The 22,714-nt window shown below is 38.7% G+C and overlaps 1 protein-coding gene across 1 annotated transcript; it reads left to right on the forward strand.

Annotated features, from left to right (window-relative positions):
* The first annotated feature begins 2,187 nt into the window (after positions 1-2,187).
* RGS2 (regulator of G protein signaling 2) lies at positions 2,188-5,877 on the forward strand. Its single transcript, XM_044672513.1, has 5 exons — positions 2,188-2,313; positions 3,431-3,532; positions 3,640-3,701; positions 4,393-4,559; positions 5,041-5,877. The coding sequence occupies exons 1-5, from the start codon at positions 2,204-2,206 to the stop codon at positions 5,233-5,235; spliced, it is 636 nt and encodes a 211-aa protein (XP_044528448.1). The 5' UTR covers positions 2,188-2,203; the 3' UTR covers positions 5,236-5,877.
* The last annotated feature ends 16,837 nt before the right edge of the window (positions 5,878-22,714 follow it).

Raw genomic sequence — 22,714 nt, forward strand, 5'->3', positions numbered from 1 at the left:
GATAAATCAATAAATAATTTGGTAAATATTTAATAATCTAACAGGTAACCAACAGGCCTACATCAAGCCTGTGAAGACTTCCCCCAGAAGAATGGATGAATGAGAACAATTTGTTCCAATGGCCAGGAAGACAGCTGAAGCAGGTCCAGAGGAGGCTTAGAGCTTGTTCAATCATTGAAGAAGCCAAGATTATCCACTGCATCCAGGACCATCACCAATAGTCTTTGTCTTTTGTCATACCACTAGACTTTGATGACGGAGGCTAATGCCTTTGTGCAACTTATCTCACTTAAATTTAATTTGAATACAACTCATCATCCATGATGTTATTGGTCTTCTTCAAAAATGAAGGACAATAATCTAATAAACATTTTATCAAATACTTATTTTGTACCAAAGTTAAGTGCTTAACAAATAGCAGGAGACAAAGGACAGTCCTTGCCCACAAAGAGTTGACAATCTAAGCTGGTAGAATAAAGGCAAGCAACCAGAAATTAGTGAAAGGGAGGTTTTCATCGTTAGGGTCTGTTATTAAACTAAATTGACTCTGGGGTCAGAGGACCCAAGTTCAAAACCTAATTGCGGCTGGTTTACCTGTGTAATTTTGAGCAAATCACAACCTCCCTGGACCTCATTTTCAACAGCTATAAGATAGTGAGTGGGTTGATCTCTAGATCATCGCTGAGGTTCCTTCCAGCCTGTTTTCTGTGAAATTTGGGTTCCAACTACAATATTCTATTATAGTAATGCTTTCCCCTCCTCTTCCTTCCTTCTACTTTCTTATTCCAACAATTAATTTCCAAACATTGTCTTACATTTGCTGGATAAACGAGATTTTTTGCTATGGTTCTCCTTCCTGTACACGTTAAAAGTACCACTTCCGGGGGCAGCTGGGTAGCTCAGTGGATTGAGAGCCAGGCCTAGAGACAGGAGGTCCTAGGTTCAAATCTGGCCTCAGACACTTCCCAGCTGTGTGACCCTGGGCAAGTCACTTGACCCCCATTGCCTACCCTTACCACTCTTCCACCTATAAGTCAATACACAGAAGTTAAGGGTTTAAAATTTAAAAAATAAAAATTAAAAAAAAAGTACCACTTCCTCTTCCCAGTTAGGTCGGATTTTCCCCTAAAATAAATTGGTCACAATCCAACATAGAAGCCCTTGCAGAAAGGGGCCAGGTGGGGAGGTCATTCAGCATAAATGCCTTCACCAGGCTATTATGACACGAAAGTATTAGAGACACCTTAAAGCCCTTCCCCGGTCAGTTCCTCAAACTGGCATAGAGGATTTGACCCGGGTCAGGAAAGAGTCCATCTGAGACCTGAGTTGCACTAATATAGCTCAGAGTAAATCTGGCTGCAGTCAGCCACAGCAGGGCTCCTAACACCCTCTGAAAGAGGTGAGGCTGTTTTCAGTGAAATCCATATACTTTGGTGAGAGGAGTTTATACGGATTGCTCCGAAACTAATCGGTCTCAGAAATTAATTTAACAGTCTCTGAGTCAATCACTTAAACAAAGGGTTACTTTTTTTTACAAAACCTGATAGTTCACAAACGAAAGCAATTTTTTTCTTCTAAAGAGTTTCACCTTTCACTTTAAATACACGATGGAATGAAATGTACCCGAACCGAGATTCTGAAACAGATTTTAAACACGATTCTTATGAGCGTCTTTTAGCTCAGAAGGTGGGAGTAGGTGGGAGGAAGAGGGGGAGCACGCCGAGTCGTGTTTCTACTTCTTTCCCTTCTCCCGAGCCAAGAACAGACGTCGGGCGCTATTTGTGGCCCCTCTGTCCAGGAAGCGGGTCCCTTTTTTCCATCGGGGGTGGCCCCAAGCTGGGGTGGTACTCCTTGGAGCGCCCGTGGAAAAGGTCAGCAGCCCGAGTCACAAAGTCAGAGATTTCTATCTGTTCCCCACACCGGGTTATGGTCTCTGGCTCCGTTCTGGCACCACTGCGCAGGAACTCGAAGGGAGCACGCACGTCAGCACTGTCCTCAGTTCAAGCCTCAGCCAAGGGTGGCGGGGACACCAGAAGCGGGCGCTGACATTTCTTTTGTTCTCCTTCCTACCCAGCAAATCCGCGGGGCCTGGGGGCGGGGTCGAAACTGGCAGCCCCCGCCCTGCCCAGCCTTCGCGTCTTATAAAGCCAGGGGAGCTCCAGGAGGAGTCTGGAGAGGCGACTGCTGTCTACAACGCTGTATCATGCAAAGTGTTATGTTCCTGGCTTTCCAACCCAACTGCGGTTCCATGGAGAAAAGTGCCTGCGGCTACCCGAAGGACGAAGAGAAGCGAGAAAAGATGAAGCGAACAATGTAAGCTAACCCCCCCATTTTTCTCTTTCTATGGGACTTCTTGACAGAGACCCTGCTAGACGCCAAGGTTTCCACCGCTTAGGAAAGCGTAGTGAGAGATCACTTTACCATAGGGAATTTCTTTTTAAAGCCTCGATCTCCTTGAAAGGAGGCTAGAGTAAAATTAAAGATGTTTGCAGCTTTCTTTTTGAGAGTCTTTTATTATTTAAGCCAAGAAGAAAAAGTTGGGATGCATTTAGTGCATGAAAACGTCTTGATTTTTTTTAAAAAGAAAGCAGACTCCCTTCACCTCATTAAAAGAATAATAATAAAAGTAGCCTAAGAATCCTGTCTCCTCGAGTTTCAGCTTTTTTTTTTTTTTAATCTTTTATTGTAGCTCTCCAGATTGGTGGCTCTGTCGGACTTTTTTCTTGTTCCAAGGATAGGGATTTCCTTACTAGTGCAACAGATGTTGGGCTTAGTCGTTTCTTTGCTAAGTGAAGACTAAATTATACCCATGCGTTATTAAGCTAGGATGCCTACTTCTTTGGCTTCTGATCTTCTTAGAAAGTCTTAAAAACTTGCCTTTTGTTTGAAAAGAATTAACTTGGAGAACTGGTGCACAAACATTCCACGTAGGGCTTTAGCCAATGCCTTCAATTTTTTTTAAGAGTAAGGAAGAAACTAATTAGACTCTGCTCTGACTCATTCAGTATCACTGAAGGAGATTTCACCCAATTATTGAAAATGACCCAGAGTTGTCATAGCTTTGCAGAAACTAAATGGTTCACTGGCCGAAAGGAAAACCGGTCTCATTCACCACTTTTAGAATGATTGAAAGTTTCTCATTCATGGAGAAATCTTACCTTGGTTACTTAATGAGCCAGTAAAACTAAAAGCCTTTTTCAGATCTTTCAAGAAAAGCTCAGACATTATTAGTGATATGTATGGAATAGAGATAGCTGAAAGTAGCCATCTCACCTATAGTGCTTAGTCTCTTGTTTTGGTAAGATCTTATTTGCCTTTTTTTGTTTGTTTAAGATTGTACTTCTGGCATTAGGAGAACTAATCGGCAAAATGTGGGCAGCTATAATGATTTAAACATTGTCGTTTACTGAATGCAATTGTTTCCTTTTAGCATAAAAGACTGGAAGACGAGATTAAGCTACTTCCTGCAAAATTCATCCACACCTGGGAAGCCAAAAGCCAACAAGAAAGGCAAACAGCAAGCTTTTATTAAGTAAGAGATCCTAAACTCAAACGTGATGGGTTTTTTCTGATATACATTTTGTCTTTTCTTTGAAACTGGAGGGGAAATCAAAAATGTCTGCATTCTTTGTTTTACAGACCTTCTCCAGAAGAAGCACAGCTGTGGTCAGAAACATTTGATGAGCTCCTAGCCAATAAATGTAAGTAAAGGGATTAAAGTCAATCTAGAAGGATTTTAAAAGCTAGATAGTTGAATCCCTGGACTATAAAACAGATTGATTTTAAAGTTGGGCAAAGCAATTGTTTTCTAGTGTAAGTCCTATAGCATAAGCAAAGTTTTAATTAAGTTTATTTTTTCCCCTCACTTATGAGGAAGCTCTCTGCCTTCAAACATTCAAACAAATGCCTTTATGTTCTGGGTTGTTTGTTTGGGTTTTTTTTTTTTTTTAATCACTGAAATTTTAAGTATTGTTGTGTCTCCAGTAAAATATTCTCAGGTGGAAAAGGAGTGAGACTCAGCCTGATAGATTACAACTGCATTTGTTCTCAGTTAAGGTTGAGTCAACTTTTCCATTGCGAACAGTGTTTTCAAAGGGCTTATTTCCCAGAGGATTTATGGTTCCACTAAAAATATTTCTTTTCCCTTGATAGCATAGTTTTTATATACTTGAATGTACTCTGGAATGGCAATGTGCCAATCTTAAGACATTTACCTGCTGGCATTTAAACTCAAACCTAGAGTTTTACAAGTCTGAATAAATTCTGGCAAGTTGCTGCAACATAAAAAAGTCATGTATTCAGGTCTAGGTTTGTTGAAAAGATAAATATCAGGAAGGAATGCAAGACATTCTTTCATTTTAATAAATTCTGCACATTTCCCTCCTCCTCTAGACGGTCTTGCTGCATTTCGAGCTTTTTTAAAGTCTGAGTTTTGTGAAGAAAACATAGAATTCTGGCTGGCCTGTGAAGATTTCAAGAAAACCAAATCTCCTCAGAAGTTGACCTCAAAGGCCCGGAAAATTTATACTGACTTCATAGAAAAGGAGGCTCCAAAAGAGGTAATAATCCTTCATTTTGGCAAAATTTTGAATACTTCAAGTTCTTAGCAGAACTCTAGTGAAAAGAAGGGCAAATCTGTTTTTGTTTTAATGGGGTGGAGGTTCTCTTTTTTTTAATCCTGCCACAACTTTCCATCCCCCCCACACCCACCCCCAGCATTGGCCTTAAAGTATTTTAGGGCATGGCCTTTGATATTTTTTCATAACAAATATTAGCTATAATCATCAGAATACTTTGAAATGTACTTGCTTACCACCCAACTGCCTCTCTTGAGCTGGTAATTCAAATGTTAACCTCAGTTTACAAATAATACAACTGGTTCTGAGGATTTGCCACTGACCCATTGTCACAAAGTTCGGGAATATCAGGCCTAAACTATTCTGGATTCATGCCTGGTATTTTATGACATTCTGAGATTCACTTATACAATATTAATCTGATGTGATGAAACTTAACAAGCCATTGTCATTTCTATTTCAGATAAATATAGACTTTCAGACTAAAACCATGATTGCCCAGAATATTGAAGAAGCTACAACTGGCTGCTTCATTACAGCCCAGAAAAGAGTCTACAGTTTGATGGAGAACAATTCCTATCCCCGGTTTTTGGAGTCTGAATTTTATCAGGACTTGTGTAAAAAGCCACAGATTACTAGAGAGCCCCAGGCTACATGAATGAGCATGAAAAATGAAGTAGAACAAGGGAAAGAACCCTGGACTTTATCTTGCTAAGGAGGAAGGCCTGTGGCCCATGAAACCTAATAAAAACTGAAGGTCTAAAAGACAAGCATCAAATTCAGCCTGGGCATTCAGGAAACATCACACAGAAATATTGTCTCTGCAGTAATGGCAAAGGAGATGTTTCTGATTGTCTTGCAAGTGTTATGTACAGAAGACAATGAATCCAGTTTCTAAGTACTGTGTATTTTTAATTCACACTGGAGAAGTTGATATTCCAGAGCAGATGTAAGACTATTCCTCTGAAAGAGTTTTGGTTTTTTAAAATTCAGATAGACCTGGGGGAGATTATTTATAGCCCTGATTAAATGGCTATGCATCTCTTCCTAAACTAGTCCATGTTACCACTTAGTAAGTGATTGAAAGGTTTACTATAGAGGTGTGCAAGTCCATGTGACCCAATCATTTGTATTACTGTCCTTTGTCATGGAGAGAAAGAAGTGGTCCATGTACATGTCATATGTTGCTGATGAAGGTTGTGTAGAACACTACCATGTTCATGAATTGTCTTGAAGGCAGCTAAACTTCAATGAAGTGGTCTTTGAATACTTGTTTGTAATAAATTTATTTTGCTATTTATGACTTTTCTCTTCCTCCACCTGTCCCCATCCGGGGGAGCCCTTTTTCATTTTGGGTCAAAGCCTTGGTGTTTCTTAAGATTCATAAAGATTAAAAAAGTCTAGAAGACTCAAAAGGGTGAGTGAGATGCATGCATCCAGGCATGTAACATTATCCTAGAATGAAATCCCCCTCCACTGATGCACTTGAGCAGCTTATAGTCTTAGAAAGTTGCCTAGGACACTAGAAGGGTTAAGTAACTTGCCTGTGTTCATTATTCCCCTGTTTATATGGTATGTACCAGCAAAAAGACTTGAATCAGTTCTCCCTAACTCCAGAGTGACCTTCCATCCACTCTACCATGATGCCTCCCTCTTTGTGTTTATTGTAGTTGCACAGAGGTCAGGAACAATATTTGAAGTTTCACAGCTGTTAACTTGGAATAGAGAGTGCCATTTGCCTAGTTTGGTACTAATAAAAGCAGAATATATGGAAAAGGAAAACATCCTTAGCTTTTTCCATCCCAACTTGAGTAAGTTGAGCTCATTCACTAAGTTAGAAGTCACAAAATGCTATGCAACCCAAAATTTAACATTTTTAATCCATTAAGTTTAACATGGGGCATAAAAATAACCAATATTTGAAGTTTCTGGACCATCAAGCAAGCCTTTATTAAATGGCTGTGCTATAAGTTGGCACTACAAAGACAAAAATGAATTAGTTCCGGCCATCAGGGAATTAACATTTTATTAGGGGTGATAATATGTAGACATAAAACATATAAAACAAAATATATGCAAGATAACAGCTGGAAGACTAAATTAGCATCTGAGGGTATCAGCAAAGGCCTCCTCAAGTAGGAGGCAACCTGTGTGAGAGAGGTAGACTCCCTATTTTAACCGACCTGTGATCCCCAGGTGAAGATACTTCCTTAACCACTGCAGATCAGTATCCTTGAGGGCAGTAACTAACTCATTTGTCTTTGTAGTCCCAACTTAATAGCTCAGTGTCTGACAGCTATTTAATAAAGGCTTTCTTGATGGTCCAGGAACTTCAAAAGCAGATCAGCATCTGCTTTACATCTTAAAGAATTGACCCCCTGAAAGGCTCAGTGACTTTCCAAGTGTCACACAGCCCTTATATGTCAGAAGCACAACTTGAACTAGTTTTTCCTAACCCCAAGGTCAGCTCTCTATCTGTTACGCTTTAGATGTCTCTCCAGGTAGACTCATTTTTAAATTTGCAAAAAATACTGACTTTTTTTTCCCTCAAAAAGTCTGTGGTGAACATCTGTAAAAGGCCCTGAGAACAAAAAAAAAAAATCCTTCAGATTTATTGGGAGATTGTGGTGAGGGAGGATGGAGGAAGGTCTATCAGAACTATGATTACATCAGGGTGGGGAGCTCTTGGGAACTCTTCTGCTAGTGCCCATTAGCAACTTACCTGTAATTTAGTGTGTTAAGGAATTCCCTGGGGAATGGTGGGGTGACATGACATGCTAACAATCATCCAATATGTGCTAGAAGCAGGTTTTGAAATCGGTTATTCTTGACTTCAAGTATGGCCCCCTACTCACTACACCCTACTGCAAGTCAGTTGTGAAAGTTAATAATTCTAAAAGCGTCTAGGAAGTACAGTAGAGAGCCAGTCCTGGAGTTTGGAGGACCTGAGTTCAAATCTAAGTCACTCCCTCCTCTGTTACCACATCTATAAAATGAGTTGGAGAAGAGAATGGCAAACTACTCCAGTGTCTTTACCAAGTAAACCCCAAAATAGGGTGACAAAGGATCAGACACAACCATTAAACAACAACATTCTGAGAAATGGTCCATAGACTTCACCAGACAGCCAAAGGGGTCGAGACACAAAAAAGATTAAAAAGTCTTGTTTTACCAAGAGGTTAAGTAAATTGCCCAGTGTCACAGAGCTAGCAGATGCCAGAGGCAGGATTTCCTGGTTCTGAGAATAGCTTTCAATCCAGTGTGCCTTTTGCCTTGCCCATACTTGATGTATAATAATTTTCTGTTGAATTAAAATTAATTCACTAACTTCATTGCAACTTCTCTCAAGATACTATCCAGAAATAAGAGTGTTATGACAGATTATGCTGAAAAGGCAGGTGAGATGTAACTTTTGAACATGTGTAAACTATCAAGTCAGTGTACGTTCTATTCATTTGTTGTTTGTTTGGTTTTTTTAATTGACAATATTTTAGGAAAGAAAATCCAACATCATGTTTATATCCTGATTTGGGCTGATGGACCTCTGGGGGGGTGGAACCACTCAAAATCTGGCCTAAAATCAGACATGTAACTCAAGAATTCTTTTTGCCCATTTGATCAAATGAATTATAACAACATCACTTTAGAAGAAGACTTGTTCCAGTTTATAGTGAATTTTATCTAATAGAATACAATTTGAGAAGTTAAATCTTGTACCTAGCAAAAAAATGATACTTTTCAATAGAAATTATTGCATTGAGAAATAAGCACATATGGTTTACATAATCTTGTTTGATTAGGAAAACAGCATGGAAAATGAAAGTCGTTCCCATAGTTAATTTTCAGAAAATAGAAAAGTATCTACCATTGCATATAGAAATGAAAAAGAAAAAAAACTGTGGTTTAAAACATTTTCAGATCTTCATTTCTTTCACAGTTTGTAAAGAAGTGTTCTTTTCTCCTTTCATCACAGATATGACAGGAGCAATAGGAGGAAAAAAATATGTCACCATAACAGAACACATAAGAGATCCATTGCTTGTGAATTCTTTCCCAGAACTGATCAAAGCATCAGTTTTTCAGGTATTATTTTTCACTGTTCTCTAGTGCCACACACAGGACAAGTTGTATAGAGTTAAAATGAGCAAACGCATGCTTCCACAAATAAACACCACTTACTGTTCTATGTTCCCAGAGTACTCAGATACAGTTAGTTTTTTACTAATTTCCCTTTTCTTCCCAGAAAGTGTATTTGACTCAATAAAACAAAAGGCAAAAGTCTTAAATCTAAATTTAAACATGTTAAAATCTTTCAAGATTACTTAATAAATGCAAGCATTGTGGTAATTTTTCCATGCTCCTCTGACTATTAATATCAAGCAATACACAAAAGACAAAGACATGTTCTCCAAAGATTTTCAGCCCCATCCTAGAGAAGGTCCAAAGAAAAAATGAATTCTCTATGCAAGGAGGTCCTCTACATGCTCCTGTTTAAGGGTGATAACTAAGCTGTTTAGATTGAGGCCCAGGACATGATAGGTTCTCCTTACTGAGATCCATGATTATTCAAAAGAGATCAGCTTCACAATACACGCAGGAAAAAAACAAATGAATGAAAAATGCATATCATCCAGAAGTGGCAGGCTGTTGTTTGGTGATTCAGTTGAGTTCATATAGTAGTAATTATACCAAGGATAAGCATTGTATAATGATTATGCACTGGGCTAAGACTGAATAGGAGGAGGGGGGCAGAATGCAAGCTGGATTGTATTTTTTTTAAATGGGCATTTTAGCCTTACCAAGCTATCCCCTGATTCCATCTTTTTAACACTGGTGTTCTCCTAGCTATACTGTATCGCGGCAATTCTTAGAACACCCCAGTCTCCAAAGGATCCAAGGTACAGATTACTCAAAAGACAACAGAGAGATAAATGATGGACACTCCCACACAGAGCCCAACTGCATACCTCATGAGTCAGGATTTAGCTGACTGCCTGCTCCCACTTACTCTCTGACACCCACCATTCAGAGCTCTTTGTCATCACTCCACACCCAGCTGAAGTTCTCTGAAGATTCCACGTTACCCTTGAATACTCCTGTAGTTTCTGAAGCCCATCTGGCTGGCTCACCTCCTCCTTGTAACTACTAGCAATCTGCTCTTAGCCCATCTGGGGCTCAGCTCCTGCTCTCATCTCTTTGATTCAGGAAGGATCAGTCTTCTCCACAGGGCAGAGCATCTACTTCCTTCTTCCCCAAGCCCCAACATTAATTCTAACCCTTGTACCATTAGAACAGCATCTGAAAGGATTTCTATCAACTCTATGGGTCTGGTACTTCATGATCCATATGATATTTCTAACTGAGTTTGCATTTGTTGTACAGCACAAGAGGAAGAGTAGGCTTGCCCTCATCCAAACTTTAGTGCACTTTACAGATAAGAATCAGCCTTGGTCAGGTACCATAGCCATGGTGCCTTAGGAAGGTATAAAGAAATAATAGCTGACACTTATATGTAACCCAGAGACTAGAGTCTCCCAAGATTCCAAGCTCACACAAACTGGACTGATCCTAGAAGCTGCACAAGGAGGCAATTTGGTATTTTTGACTTTTTGTCATGGTACCTGGAATTACGACCCCTCTCCAAAATCTTTGCACTTAGTTAATGTTTAGGTTTCCCCGAATGCATCACAACTCCAAAACTCTCAAGTTTGTAAAATTGGAGTAGGACAGTCCATTTGTCACTCTACAAAAACTGAAGAAGATGCAAAGGGCTTATTGGAGACTATAAATAGATGCAAGACCATAAAAAAGAGCCAGTCACAGTCAATAAACATTTATTCAGGTCCTGCTATTTGTGAGGCATTGTGCTGAGCCTTAGGAATACAAAGTAAGATATGATGATCCCTGCCTTCAAGAAGCTCACAGTCTAATGGGGGAAGACAACACATTAAAAAGAAGTTCAAAAGTGAATGAAGGAGGGTGGGAATGGAGCTCTGCAGCTAGGATGGGAAAATATCTGAGGAGTTGTCAATTATAGGGTCTAATTCATCTTACAAAATGATGAATCCCTTAAGATTATGACATCCTGATCAACTGAGTATAAGGAACTTCCAGAGGTACTTCAAATAGTAGAGGATCTCCAAGGAGCTCTCCAATGTCCAATCTTCACCCTATCCCAGTGACAGAAAGCCTATGGCATAGGTGCCAAAGATGGCATTCAGAGCGCTCTCTGAGGGCTCTCTGAGGGCACTCAGCCACTATACCTCCCCACCCCCCACCCTCAGAGTTTATTACTAGAAAGGCAGAGGGACCCAGAGAAAGCTGCTCCCTTTCCCCTTTCCACTTCACCTGATGATATTTTTTCACATCCCCTGCCCCTCTGCCCAGGAGCCCAATAGGAGCACACAGTGGGTGAGCTGGGCAGCTCATAGGCAGCAGAGCTGGAGGGGAGCAGAGCGCTCAGGCCACTCCCCCCCCTTCACTAGCTGAGGACATTCCTCACTTTACCCACCCCTCTGTCCAGCAGCCCAGTGAGTGCGCTTTCTCCTTGCCCTGTATGGGATGAGACAGGGGCTAAGTGCCCCCAACATGCAGTGGGGGAAAGGGCACAGCATGCAGTCTGGGGAGGACATGATACTCAGTCTGAAGGATGGGTTGGGAGCAGGGCCCTGACTCCATCTCTAAAAGGTTCACCATCATTGTCCTAATCCAGTGATGGGCAAACTTTTTAAAGAGGGAGCCAAAGGAAAGAAAATGCTCATGTCAGTCTGTTTCTAAGGCAACTCTTTCGAAGTTTTATTGTATTGTATCCTACTCACTGTATTCGTCAGATTAGGAATAATGTCGCGCTGCTGGATAGAACATTTCAGGGGACCACAGGGCTGTAGTTTGCCCATCATTGCCCTATCCAATCAGAAGGATGGAAAGGTTCTAGGAGCAAGGGGTTCCTAAGGACGTATGGATTTCAGAGTTGATTTAATCTTGCAGAATGAGAAGTTTCCAGGGGGCAGCTGGGTGGCTCAGTGGATTGAGAGCCAGGCCTAAAGACAGGAGGTCCTAGGTTCAAATTTGGCCTCAGACACTTCCTAGCTGTGTGACCCTGGGCAAGTCACTTAACCTCCATTTTCTACCCTTACCACTCTTCTGCCTTAGAGCCAATACACAGTATTGACTCCAAGATGGAAGGTAAGGGATTTTAAAAAAAAAGTTTCCAGAGGTCTGAAATATAGATCTTTTGGGTAGAAACTCAAATAGCCCACCAGCAATTTTCCTTAGAAAGGAACTGAATTTGAGGTTGCCAAAAAGTCAACCCTTTGACATTCTGATGAATTGCTAACCCTTCTATAGGGTCCTTTATAACCTGTTCCAGGTTCATACATACTTTGAATTCCCCTAGGAAGGAAATTTCTAGGCAAGCAATCTCTTTCTAAATGAGCCTACACCATCCAAGAACAGTAAGACAGTGATGTCAAGCTGAGATAGAAATGGGGACCACCAAACTGCACAGAAGAATCCAAATCTGGTTTAGACCTCACTCAGTGTAGCAGGCTGCATGAGGTCTCAGCAATACATGTTTGATACCTTTCCTGTAGGACATTGCTTAAGATGTATGTAGGCAATCTATTTCTTTTTTCAAAAAGTATGCTACAAGAGGAAATTTCCCTCTCTATTTGGAAGGTCTAATCCTTGAATTCTCAAATCTAGAACTTATGAGGCAAACTTCAAATTATTTGCTACCCAAAAAATCTCCCTTCTCTGGCTAGAAGGCTACTTTCTAGGACTCTACTGTCTTAAAAATCCCCCTTCTTCCACAAAATTTGAGACTCATGAATATTATATATGAACTATCTTCTTGGGTCAAATGGAAATGTATGCATCTATCTGTGCTCCATCTTCTACCAGAAATCTATTAGTGCCTCAGTTGCTTCAATTTATTGGTCCAGAGAAGTCTACTCTCAGGATCTCTCCTTGATAACAGAATATAAGTGAATGAAACCTCCAAATTCCTTTATCCCATGGCAGCTGTTTTCAGTTCCTAAGTGGAAATACACTACCCTATCTTCTCATTAAGAAAAGAGGTAAAAAGTGGAAGTCCAAAAGGAAAGTAAGTTTGACTACATGTTCATTTCCTTAGAAAAGGCCAGCTTCTCCTGAGACCTTAGAGGCAACCAAAGTTTCTGTGAACCAGTCAGTTCTTTGTCTCTCAGCCAAGTGCCAGTGGATATGTGCATGCTCTTCATGGGGAAGTACCCCTCACATGCCATCAAACAAAAGTTCCTGTCCTGTAATCTTATGAAGTCGATTAGGGAACTCATCAGATTGATCAGGAACTCCCCCAATCAACACCTTCCTACATGTATAGTACTTTGCAAACATCATCTCATTTGAGTCTCACAGCAACTGAGTGAGGTAAGTATGGCAGGCACAGGCATGCACAGAGTAAGGCTCTGGCTTTCCAAGACACCCTGGGGGGGGCAATGGGAATGCTCCCCCGGGGTGTGCCAACATACCAGGGTCATACTGGCCTATCACTACAGGTATTATCCTCCTTTTGTAACTGTCTAAGATAAGCTTAGCTGGCTTAAATTGTGAAATCACTAGTAAGTGTCAGAAGTGAGATTTAAACCCAGGTCTCCCTTGACTACAAGTCCAGCATTCTTTCCATGGCATTGCACTTCCTCTCAGATGGAGAAAAATAAGAGTGAAAGAATGATGGTGAGGAAACTATATCTCTTTTGTCTCAATCAAGGGCTTTTGACCCTCAAAAACACAAAATAATATGATATCGTGATACTGTGCTATAAACTGGTCATTTAATAAGTAAGATGGTCTTTGCCTTTTAGAAACTTCTTGTCTAGCTGAAGTCACGTGTAGACAGATTAATATCAAACAAGCAAGAATATTATCAGTTGTAAGAGAAGAACAAGAGAAGTGAAATAGGCAAATAAAGCATGATGAGATAATGTCTTTAAATAAGTTACATTAAGATAGCCTTTTCTCACCATTCCCCTGGGAGGTAGGGAACTGAAGTATTATTATGCCCATTTTACAGGTAAATAAATAGGGTTATCATGTAGGATTTTGAAAGGCAGAGATGGTCCAGGGACAGGAAAGATTGCTTAGCAGAGGTAGGGAAACATATGATATATTTAGGAATAGCAAGTAGTCCAGCTTCTTTTTAGATTAAGATATGTGAGGAGTAATAGGAATTGGTGTCAGAGGTAGATTGGGATGAAGATCAAATTCAAGTGGACTAAATCAGAGATTCTTAATGTTGGGTCTTTGAACCTTTTTAAACATTCTGATAATTATATTTCAATATAATTGGTTTCCTTTGCAATTCTATGTGTTTTATGCATTTAAAAACATTTTTTCTAATATGGGTTCAAAAGTTTCACCAGACTGCCAAAGGGGCCCCATGACACAAAATAGGTTAAGAGCTCCTTGAGTAAATGCTTTCTAAAGTATCTTCTAACTCTAAAAAGCTATGCTATAATGATACAATTTGGTAGACAATGGAATCTATTAAGTTGTATACATCTTCCTTCTGCAAGATTATAGTCTCCTTAAAGACAAGGAGACTTCCCCTAATTTGTATTCTTTTACACATAGTAGGTATTTAGTGTTTTTTGAATTGATGAGTGACACTTAATGACTTTTACTGTTGCTAATGAGGAGCATTTAGGAAAATGTTCTCGTAAAAGTATACAGAATGGTATGGAAGCGAAAGAAGCTGGAAACAGAAAGCCCTGTTAGGAAGTGATTGAAACAGTCTAAGGCAGTGATGGCGAGCCTATGGCATGGGTGCCAAAGATGACACATAGAGTGCTCTCTGTGGGCACACAACCACCCCCAACCCCCTCAAATTTGTTACTAGAAAGGCAGAGGGACTATGGTGGATATGCTCCCTTCCCCCTTTCCACTGTGCCTGATGACATTTTTTTCACCTTACCCACCCCCTCTTGCCCTGCAGCCCAATAGAAGCACAGAAGGAGTAAGGTGGGTAACTCACAGGTGGCAGAGCTGGAGGGGAGCAGAGCTCTCAGGCCACTCCCCTTCCCCTCTCTACACAAGCTGAAGGCATTCCTCACTTCACCCACCTCTCCTTCCAGCAGCCCAGTGGGAGCACTTTCTCCCTCCCTTTAAAAAATGTGGGGGGGGGGGGAGCATGCCCAGCACTCAGTAGGAGGGAGGGATATAGCATGGGGTCTCTGGGGGGGGCAAGCATGGCACTTGGTCTGGGGGGGTGGGGACAGGGCCTGGCACTCCATCTTTAAAAGGTTCACCATCACTGGTCTAGGAGAAAAAGGGAAGAAGGAATGAATAAAAGGGCTTGCAAATGGGGGCAGAAAAGAGACTGGAGAAAACATTGACTAAAAAAAAGGAGTCAAAATGACATAAGATTTTTAGCATGAGTCAGTGGGACAGTGGCAAAGATATTTACCAAAATGGGATAATTAGGGGGTTCAGAGAAGAAAACAATGAGTAAATTTTAGACAAAGTTGAGTTTAACATATATCATAAAATCTTGGTGGAATTATCCAGAAGAACAAGTTCAGAAGAAAAGAGTTCAGGTCTAAAGATATGGCTTTCATAATAATAACTAATATAAACTTGGCATTTTAAAGTTTGCAAATCATCCTATATCCATTATCTCATTAAAACATCACAATAATCTTATGAGGTTATCACTTAAGTTCACAAATATATTAGTCCATTTATCCATATAAATATTCCTTCTAATGATGCAGATCACAATTCATCCAGATTTGACCATCCTTCAAGACTCTTGTCCATTTCCTCACATAAAAAGACCCTACAAGGGGTCTATCCAACATGCTGAAAGTCTTCCTTAATTCCTCCCTAGATCACCAAGATATCATTTTACTTAGGTCACCCATTTGTTAGGTGTCATTTTTACCACAAGACCATCCCATCTTCTTTCTGATCATGTATTTCCTTATTTTGGTAAGACAGTCTTCATTCTGCATCTAAGGAATTGAGTCTTGGAGAGGTCAAGTACATTATTCATGATCACAGAGTAAGTAAACATTAGAGATACAATCTGAACCCAGGTTTTTTCCTTACTCAAAGTCCAGCACTCTATCCACTATATCATAAAGGCAAGAGTCAAGGTCATGGCAGTGAATAAAATTACCAGATAAAAGAGCATCCAGCTAAAATTAGAAGAAAAGTAAGAAATTGTAGGGAGGGGAATTTTATAGCAAACATCTTTGATAAAAGTTTCATTTCCTGCAAATCAAAACAACTCTGAGGTACCACCTCACACCTAGTAGATTGGCCAATATGACAGTAAAGGAAAATAATGAATGGTGGAGGGGGTGTGGCAAAATTGGGACACTAATACACTGCTGGTGTATTGGAATTAATCCAATCATTCTGGAGGGAAATTTGGAATTATGCGCAAAGGGCTTTAAATGAATTCATACCCTTTGATCTAGGAATACCATTGCTGGGCTTGTACCCCAAAGAGATAATAAGAAAAAATACTTGTAGAAAAATATTCATAGCTGTACTTTTTGGCAAAAAAAAAAAAATGGAAATTGAGAGCATGTCATCAATTTGGGAATGGTTAAACAAATTGTGGTATATGATGGTGATGGAATACTATTGTGGTATAAAGAACCATAAACTGCTTGATTTCCATACGAATTGGAAAGACCTCCTCAAAACTGATGTGGAGTGAAATGAGCAGAATCAGAACATTGCACACAGAGACTAAAACATTAAGGGACAATCAGATGTAATAGACTTTGCCACTGGTAGCAATGCATTAATCCAAGACAGTCTGAAGGGTTTTATGAGAAGGAATGCTATTCACATTGAGAGAAAGAACTGTGGGAATAGGAAATGCAGAAGGAAAACATGTAATTTTTCACTTGTTTATATGGGTATTGGATGTGGGTTTTTAGTTTTTAAAAATTTTTTAAAAGATTATTTTATTGTTTTAAAAGATTATTACAAAAAATGATTATTATATGGAAATAGGTATTGAGTGATAATACATGTACAACCCAGTGGAATTGCTTATTGGCTCTGGGAGGGGGGAGGGGAAAGAAAGTACATGAATCATGTAGCCATGGAAAAAATGTTTAAATAAATTTTTTTTAAATTTTAAAGTCGCATTTCCAAAATATATAAAGAACTGATTCAAATTTATAAAAATAAGAGCCTTCCACAATTGACAAATGATCAAAGGATAAAACCAGGCAATTTTTAGAGGAAGAAATCCAAGCTATTAAGGGCCATATAAAAATGCTCTGAATCACAAATATTTAGAGAAATACAAACTTAAACAAAGTAATTTGGTTGGGCATTTAGGTGGCACAGTGGATAAAGAGCTGGACTTGGAACTCAGGAGGACCTGATTTCAAATCCAGCCCTAAACACTTCCTAACTATGTGACCCTAGACAAGTCACTTATCCCTCTTGTATCATTGACAAAAAGTTGATCCACTGGAGAAGGAGATGGCATATCACTCCACTAATCTTTGTCAAAAAAAAAGCAACTAATGGACAAACATCCACAGATCATGAAGAGTCAGACATGACTGAACAATGACTATATCCCACAAGCTATCAATCTGTGCCTAAACTTTGCCCCACTGATACCACTACTAAGTCTATAACCCAAAAAAATCAAAGAAAGAAGAAAAGTCCTCTAATTTACAAAACTATTTCTAGCTATTCTTTTTGTGGTGGCAAAGAATTGGAAACTAAAGGGGCACACTCATCAGTTGGGATATAGTTGAACAAGTTACATTAGATGTATGTGATAGAATGTTATTGTGCTACAAGAAATAATGAAGGGGATTTTTTTTAAACTGAGAAGACAAGGATGAACTGATGCAAAGTTTAGTAAGAACCAGGAGAACCATTTATACAATAACAATATTGGAAAGATAAGCAACTTTGAAAGTCTTTGTAACTGACCAACAGAATGGGACCAACCACAATGCTAGAGGACTTGTGATGAAACAAGTCCTATCTCCAGAAAGAGAGGTCATAGACTCAGAGTAGAGATGTCAATATGTATATACATTTTTGTATGTGTGTATCTGTGTCTGTATGTCTATGGGTTTATGTATACACATGTGCATATATTTACATGTGAAATATAGGTAGATGTCCACATACACGTGTGTATATATATATTTATATACATATATATTCTTATTTGGACATGGCTAATGTGGGAATTTGCATTGTTTAACCATACACATTTATAATGGGTTTTGTTTTTCTTACTTTATCAAGGGATGTTGGAGGAAAGGACAGAGGGAGAGTATTTGTAATTGAAAGTAAAATTAAATGAAGTCAAAATGTAATAGTATAAATAAATAGACGATTAAATAAATAAATGCTTGGCAAATAATTGACGAAAGATTTTTATGTTCACTCCTTGCATGGCACTGTAAAATTAAGAAAATAAATGTAATCATGATTTGCTCTAATCAATTATATAAAATTGTCAAGTTATTACTAAATAGTTTTCATTCAAATTAATTGGAAAGAGTTATAGAAACTGAATATTTGCATTTCAGAAGCAAAATTTTAGAACAGAGTTAAGTTATGAGCATCTTGGATAAGATCCAAACTTAAAGCTGTCTGGACATCTAAAGTTAATCTGATATTCATATGGTTTAGGAAGTCTACTGACCTACTTGGAATCTGAATTTGGGACTAAAGTCATATGTTTATTTAGCTGGTGTATATCTTAGAAATGCACAGACGTCAAAGGGAAATCAAAATAATTGAGATAAATGAGCTGAAAGGAGGAGAAGCAATGATTGAGTTCTTTGGAAAAAGAATCACACATAACTAGTTACAACTTCCTGTGGTATGATTTTTATCCCTGCATGAAATTATGATGAAGATTAAGCATTCCTTTGCTTCTTAGAACTTTGATTCAACATAGATTCACAGGTAACCTGGTGAGGCTGCTTTGAAACTATGTTGAAAGCATTAAAAAAAGTATGAAGCTTACCCTCACAAAACATGACATACAACAAGAAAAAGAACAGATGTAAAGCTTAAGTTTGAAATTCAAGTAGTCACCTTAGACTTTTGCTTTGATTACATTGTAGTTTTTCATAGTTAATTCCACTTGGCACAAATCCACAACTCCAAATGCATGGGAGATTACTAACAAAAGTAGTCATTTCAAGGACAATACCCTAAGTTCCAGCAACTGGTTTTTCCTGAAATTAAACCTAGGCTACTTTCTAATCTTGATTTCTAGTATTCAGATTTACCCCACCATTTCAATGACTCATAATAGGATTTTATTAAAAGTAAGTTAAAATTATTTCTTAAGGTCATTTTGGAAATAATCTTGACCTTCATATAAGTATGTTCAAGCAAGAATGTAAATGAATAGAATAAGACCAATGAAATATTGAACATCAAACCTAATATGTCTAATAAATTAAAATGTATTTCCCTTTCCCCACTCACCTTTTGCTTTCTCCCTTCCTCTTCCCCTTTCCCAATTCATTATATTTCTAAGACATAAAGATGTTCTATATAAACAGCTGCTCATTTTAAAGATTTTAACGGAGTGTTATTTCTTAAGTACCTCTATTAAGATAAGTCTTTCAGTTATTTTATGATTCTCAAAATGGATTGTGAGAGTAATAAATGTTACTGTCTGGTGCCTGTTCTGGGCTTTCTTGTGTATATGATTTTGAAAGCCCTATATTTCAAAGAAAATTGTTCTTCTTTTCTGAATTGGATTGTTGCTGCAATATATTTTCATCCATTTATTTCTATGCTTCAAGGATCAATGATTTCATTGTATTCCCATCAAGAGGACTTGAAATCTTCCAATTTTTATAAGACCTTCATAAGTTTGCATTTTGTAGGCATCACTTTATACTTCAGCTGCCTCCACATCAAAAGGAAGAATGACAGTAGGACTCTAGCAATTTTCTTCCTTGTAATATTGAAAAAAATATTTGAACCTTTAGAAACCATTCTAAAGTTATTTGTTTTGCTGTGTATGCAAACCTAGATTTAAGGCATTCATAGAGACTTTTCTTAAAGTTGGTCCTTATAAAGCAGTCTTGACAATGCAAGTTCTATATCATGATTACTAATATGTTACTATTGCCTTTCTCTGTTTGAACATTAGTGAAAACTATCAAAAGAAAAGTACAAAGGAGATTCAATGTAGCTTCACTAATAATAATACTATTATTCTCCAGTTGACAAATGGTCAAAGGATATGAATAAGCAATTTTCAGATGAAAAAATAAAAGTTATCAATAATATGAAAAAATGGTCTAAATCACTCTTAATTAGAGAAATGAACATTAAAATGACATTGAGGTATTGGTCATTATGATATAAAGGAAAGTGATAAATTTTGGGAGGGTTATGGCAAAATTCTGACACTAACACAATATTGGTGGAGTTGTAAACCGAGCAAGCCATGTTGGAGGGCAATTTGTAACCATGCCCAAAGGACCATAAAATTGAGCATACCCTTTGATCCTGTAATGCATTTACCAGGGCTATATCCCAAAGAGATGATAAAAAAGGGGAAAGGACCTACTTGTCTAAAAATATTTGTAGCAGCTCATTTTGTGGTGGCAAAGAATCAGAAAATGAGGGGATGTCCATCAATTTGGGAATAGCTGAACAAATTGTGATATATGTTTGTGATGGAATAACATTGTGCTATAAGAAATGAAAAGCAAGATGGTTTCATAAAAAACTGGAAAGATCTACATGATCTGATGCAAAGTGAAATAAGCAGAACTGGGATAATATTGTACATAGTAACAGTAATATTGTATGATAATCAACTGTGAAGACTTGGCTATTCTCAGCAATGCAATGATCTGGGACAATTCTGAAGGACTTATAGTGGGGAATGCTATCTACCACCAGAGAAATAACTGTTGGAGTTGGATGAATGCAGATCACAGCATACTCTTTCATGTCTGTTTTTAAAGTTTTATTTTGGAATTTTGGTTATATATGAGTGTGCTCTTACAACAATGACCAATATGAAAGTGTGTTTTGCTTGATAATACATGTATGGCCCATCAAATTGCTTATTGTAAGATTTAAAATTGGGTTTGACTCAATATGAGAGTTATAAAAGTGAGATTGTGGTCACTGTTTATAAAAATAATTAACTTCTTAAATAAAAAAATTGTTAGTAGCTCTTAATAATTTAATATAATATAAATACAGCAAAAGAGAGAAATGTAAGAGGGAAGTAGAAATTAGTTCCTAGCTAAATACCCTATAATTGCTGATCCAAAGAAATTCAGCTCAACTCCAACAAAAACTCCCTCAAGTCTCAATCTCCACATCTCTTGCCCTAGTCATCAATTCTTTTCTCTTTCAGTTTTCTCATCTACAAAATAAAGGGTTTAAACTATTCCTTTTAACAGAAGACCTCAAGTATATTGGGAGGTTCTTCTTTGAAGATGTTTAGGAAAGACAGTGACAAGTGTGACAATGAATAGAATGAGAAGGCATGGAAGAGTCACAACCTTCACAAATAAAAAGAGTATCTACATTCCCAAAATATTCAATCAACAAGCATTTATTAAGTGCTTACTGTGCACCAGGCACTGAGAAATGTGTTTGGAATACAAAGAAAAGAAAAAAAATAGCCCCTTCATCAAGGTACTCACATTCTAATGAGGCAGCCAAGAAGTAAATAAATAGGTACATACAAGATAGTAAGTACATACAAAATTGTTCACATTTTTGAAGACATCAAAACATTATGGGGAGAGGTAGAGCCAAGATGGCAGTGTAGTAGCAAAAGCCTTCTGAACTCCTTCCAACCAATCATTATAAAGTGTCTCAAAAGGACAGAAATCAAAACCAGGTGAGTAAAGGGGCTCTCCTACAGGACATAGCATGAAAGGTAGGCACTGAATGGGAATTCCCATGCTACAAGGAGGCAAAACTGTACTAATCAAAGGTCAAGTTGATCACCCCATCCCCACACCATCAAACACACCAGAATCAGAGTGAGGGCCAGGGCAATCTCTAAATTCTCAGGAGCTAGTTGAAAGCACCATAGACTTACCCCTGAGGACTGTGTCAGGCCATGGCAGCAAGACTCAAGGCTGAAAAGTGCAGAGCTTGGGCAGTGGAGCATAAAGCTTGGGCAGGGGAGTGGCTGGCCACAGTCAAGGCATCAGGGGCTTGGAAGATAGCCTTAGGGCAAAACGCTTTAAAGAGCATACCACACAAAGAGCTACCTGCCTTTACTCAGGCTTCTGACAGGGAAGGGGAGATAGTATCAAGGCAAAGCACTGCAAGAAAGAAGCTAAGAAAGCAATGACCATCAATATATAGGAATCATAGTCCTCTAGCAGCAAAAGGAATAAGCAACAGCAAAAAAAAAAAGCTCTAGACCCTGGAGAATTTCTATGGAGAAATAAAAAACAAAATATAGAAGCAACAACAGAGAGTGACAAACAATCAAACACAATCAAACTTTCAAAAAAATAGAAATTGGTCACATGCTCTGGAGGAACTCAAAAAGGAGTTCAAGAGCCAAGTAAGAAAGATAAAAACAATGGGAAGAAAACTGTGTAATAGGTATAGGCTTTAAAAGTTTAAAAGTAGATTTGTGTAAGCATGTTAGGGAAAGCCTTTGCTGGAAGTCATGGACATTCTGAATAGAATGCAGGGGGTAGGGAGGAGAGAGCTGAGCAACAGACATTGCTGTTTGTGAGGGGTTTGGAGCAGATGTGCAATCAGCAGTCTCTATCTGACCTGGGATCTTGGAGAGTAGTGAAGTTTGTGAAGGCTGAAGACATCAATCCTGCAAGTCAACTCTGAGTAGGGAAGTGGCCTGCATTCTGGTGGACAGTTTGCAGACATCTCTCCCTACCTGGTTACTTTTGGATCATCAGCTGTAAAGGAGTTGGTTCCTGGTATCCTGAAAACATCACTGGAACAGTTGTGAGACCCCAAATCCAAGCCCTCTTCCTCAGGTCCTTAGCCAAGCTGTCAAAACCTGGCAGAAGTCAGGTTGACTAAGGAACTTACCCCTTTTGACTCCAGTCCTAGACAGTTAGGTATAGTTTTACCTCACCCCCTCTCCTATCCCCTCATATTACAATTAAACTGTTTCCCTG

This window comes from Gracilinanus agilis, chromosome 4, assembly GCF_016433145.1.
Source record: "Gracilinanus agilis isolate LMUSP501 chromosome 4, AgileGrace, whole genome shotgun sequence".
Taxonomy (NCBI): Eukaryota; Metazoa; Chordata; class Mammalia; order Didelphimorphia; family Didelphidae; genus Gracilinanus; species Gracilinanus agilis.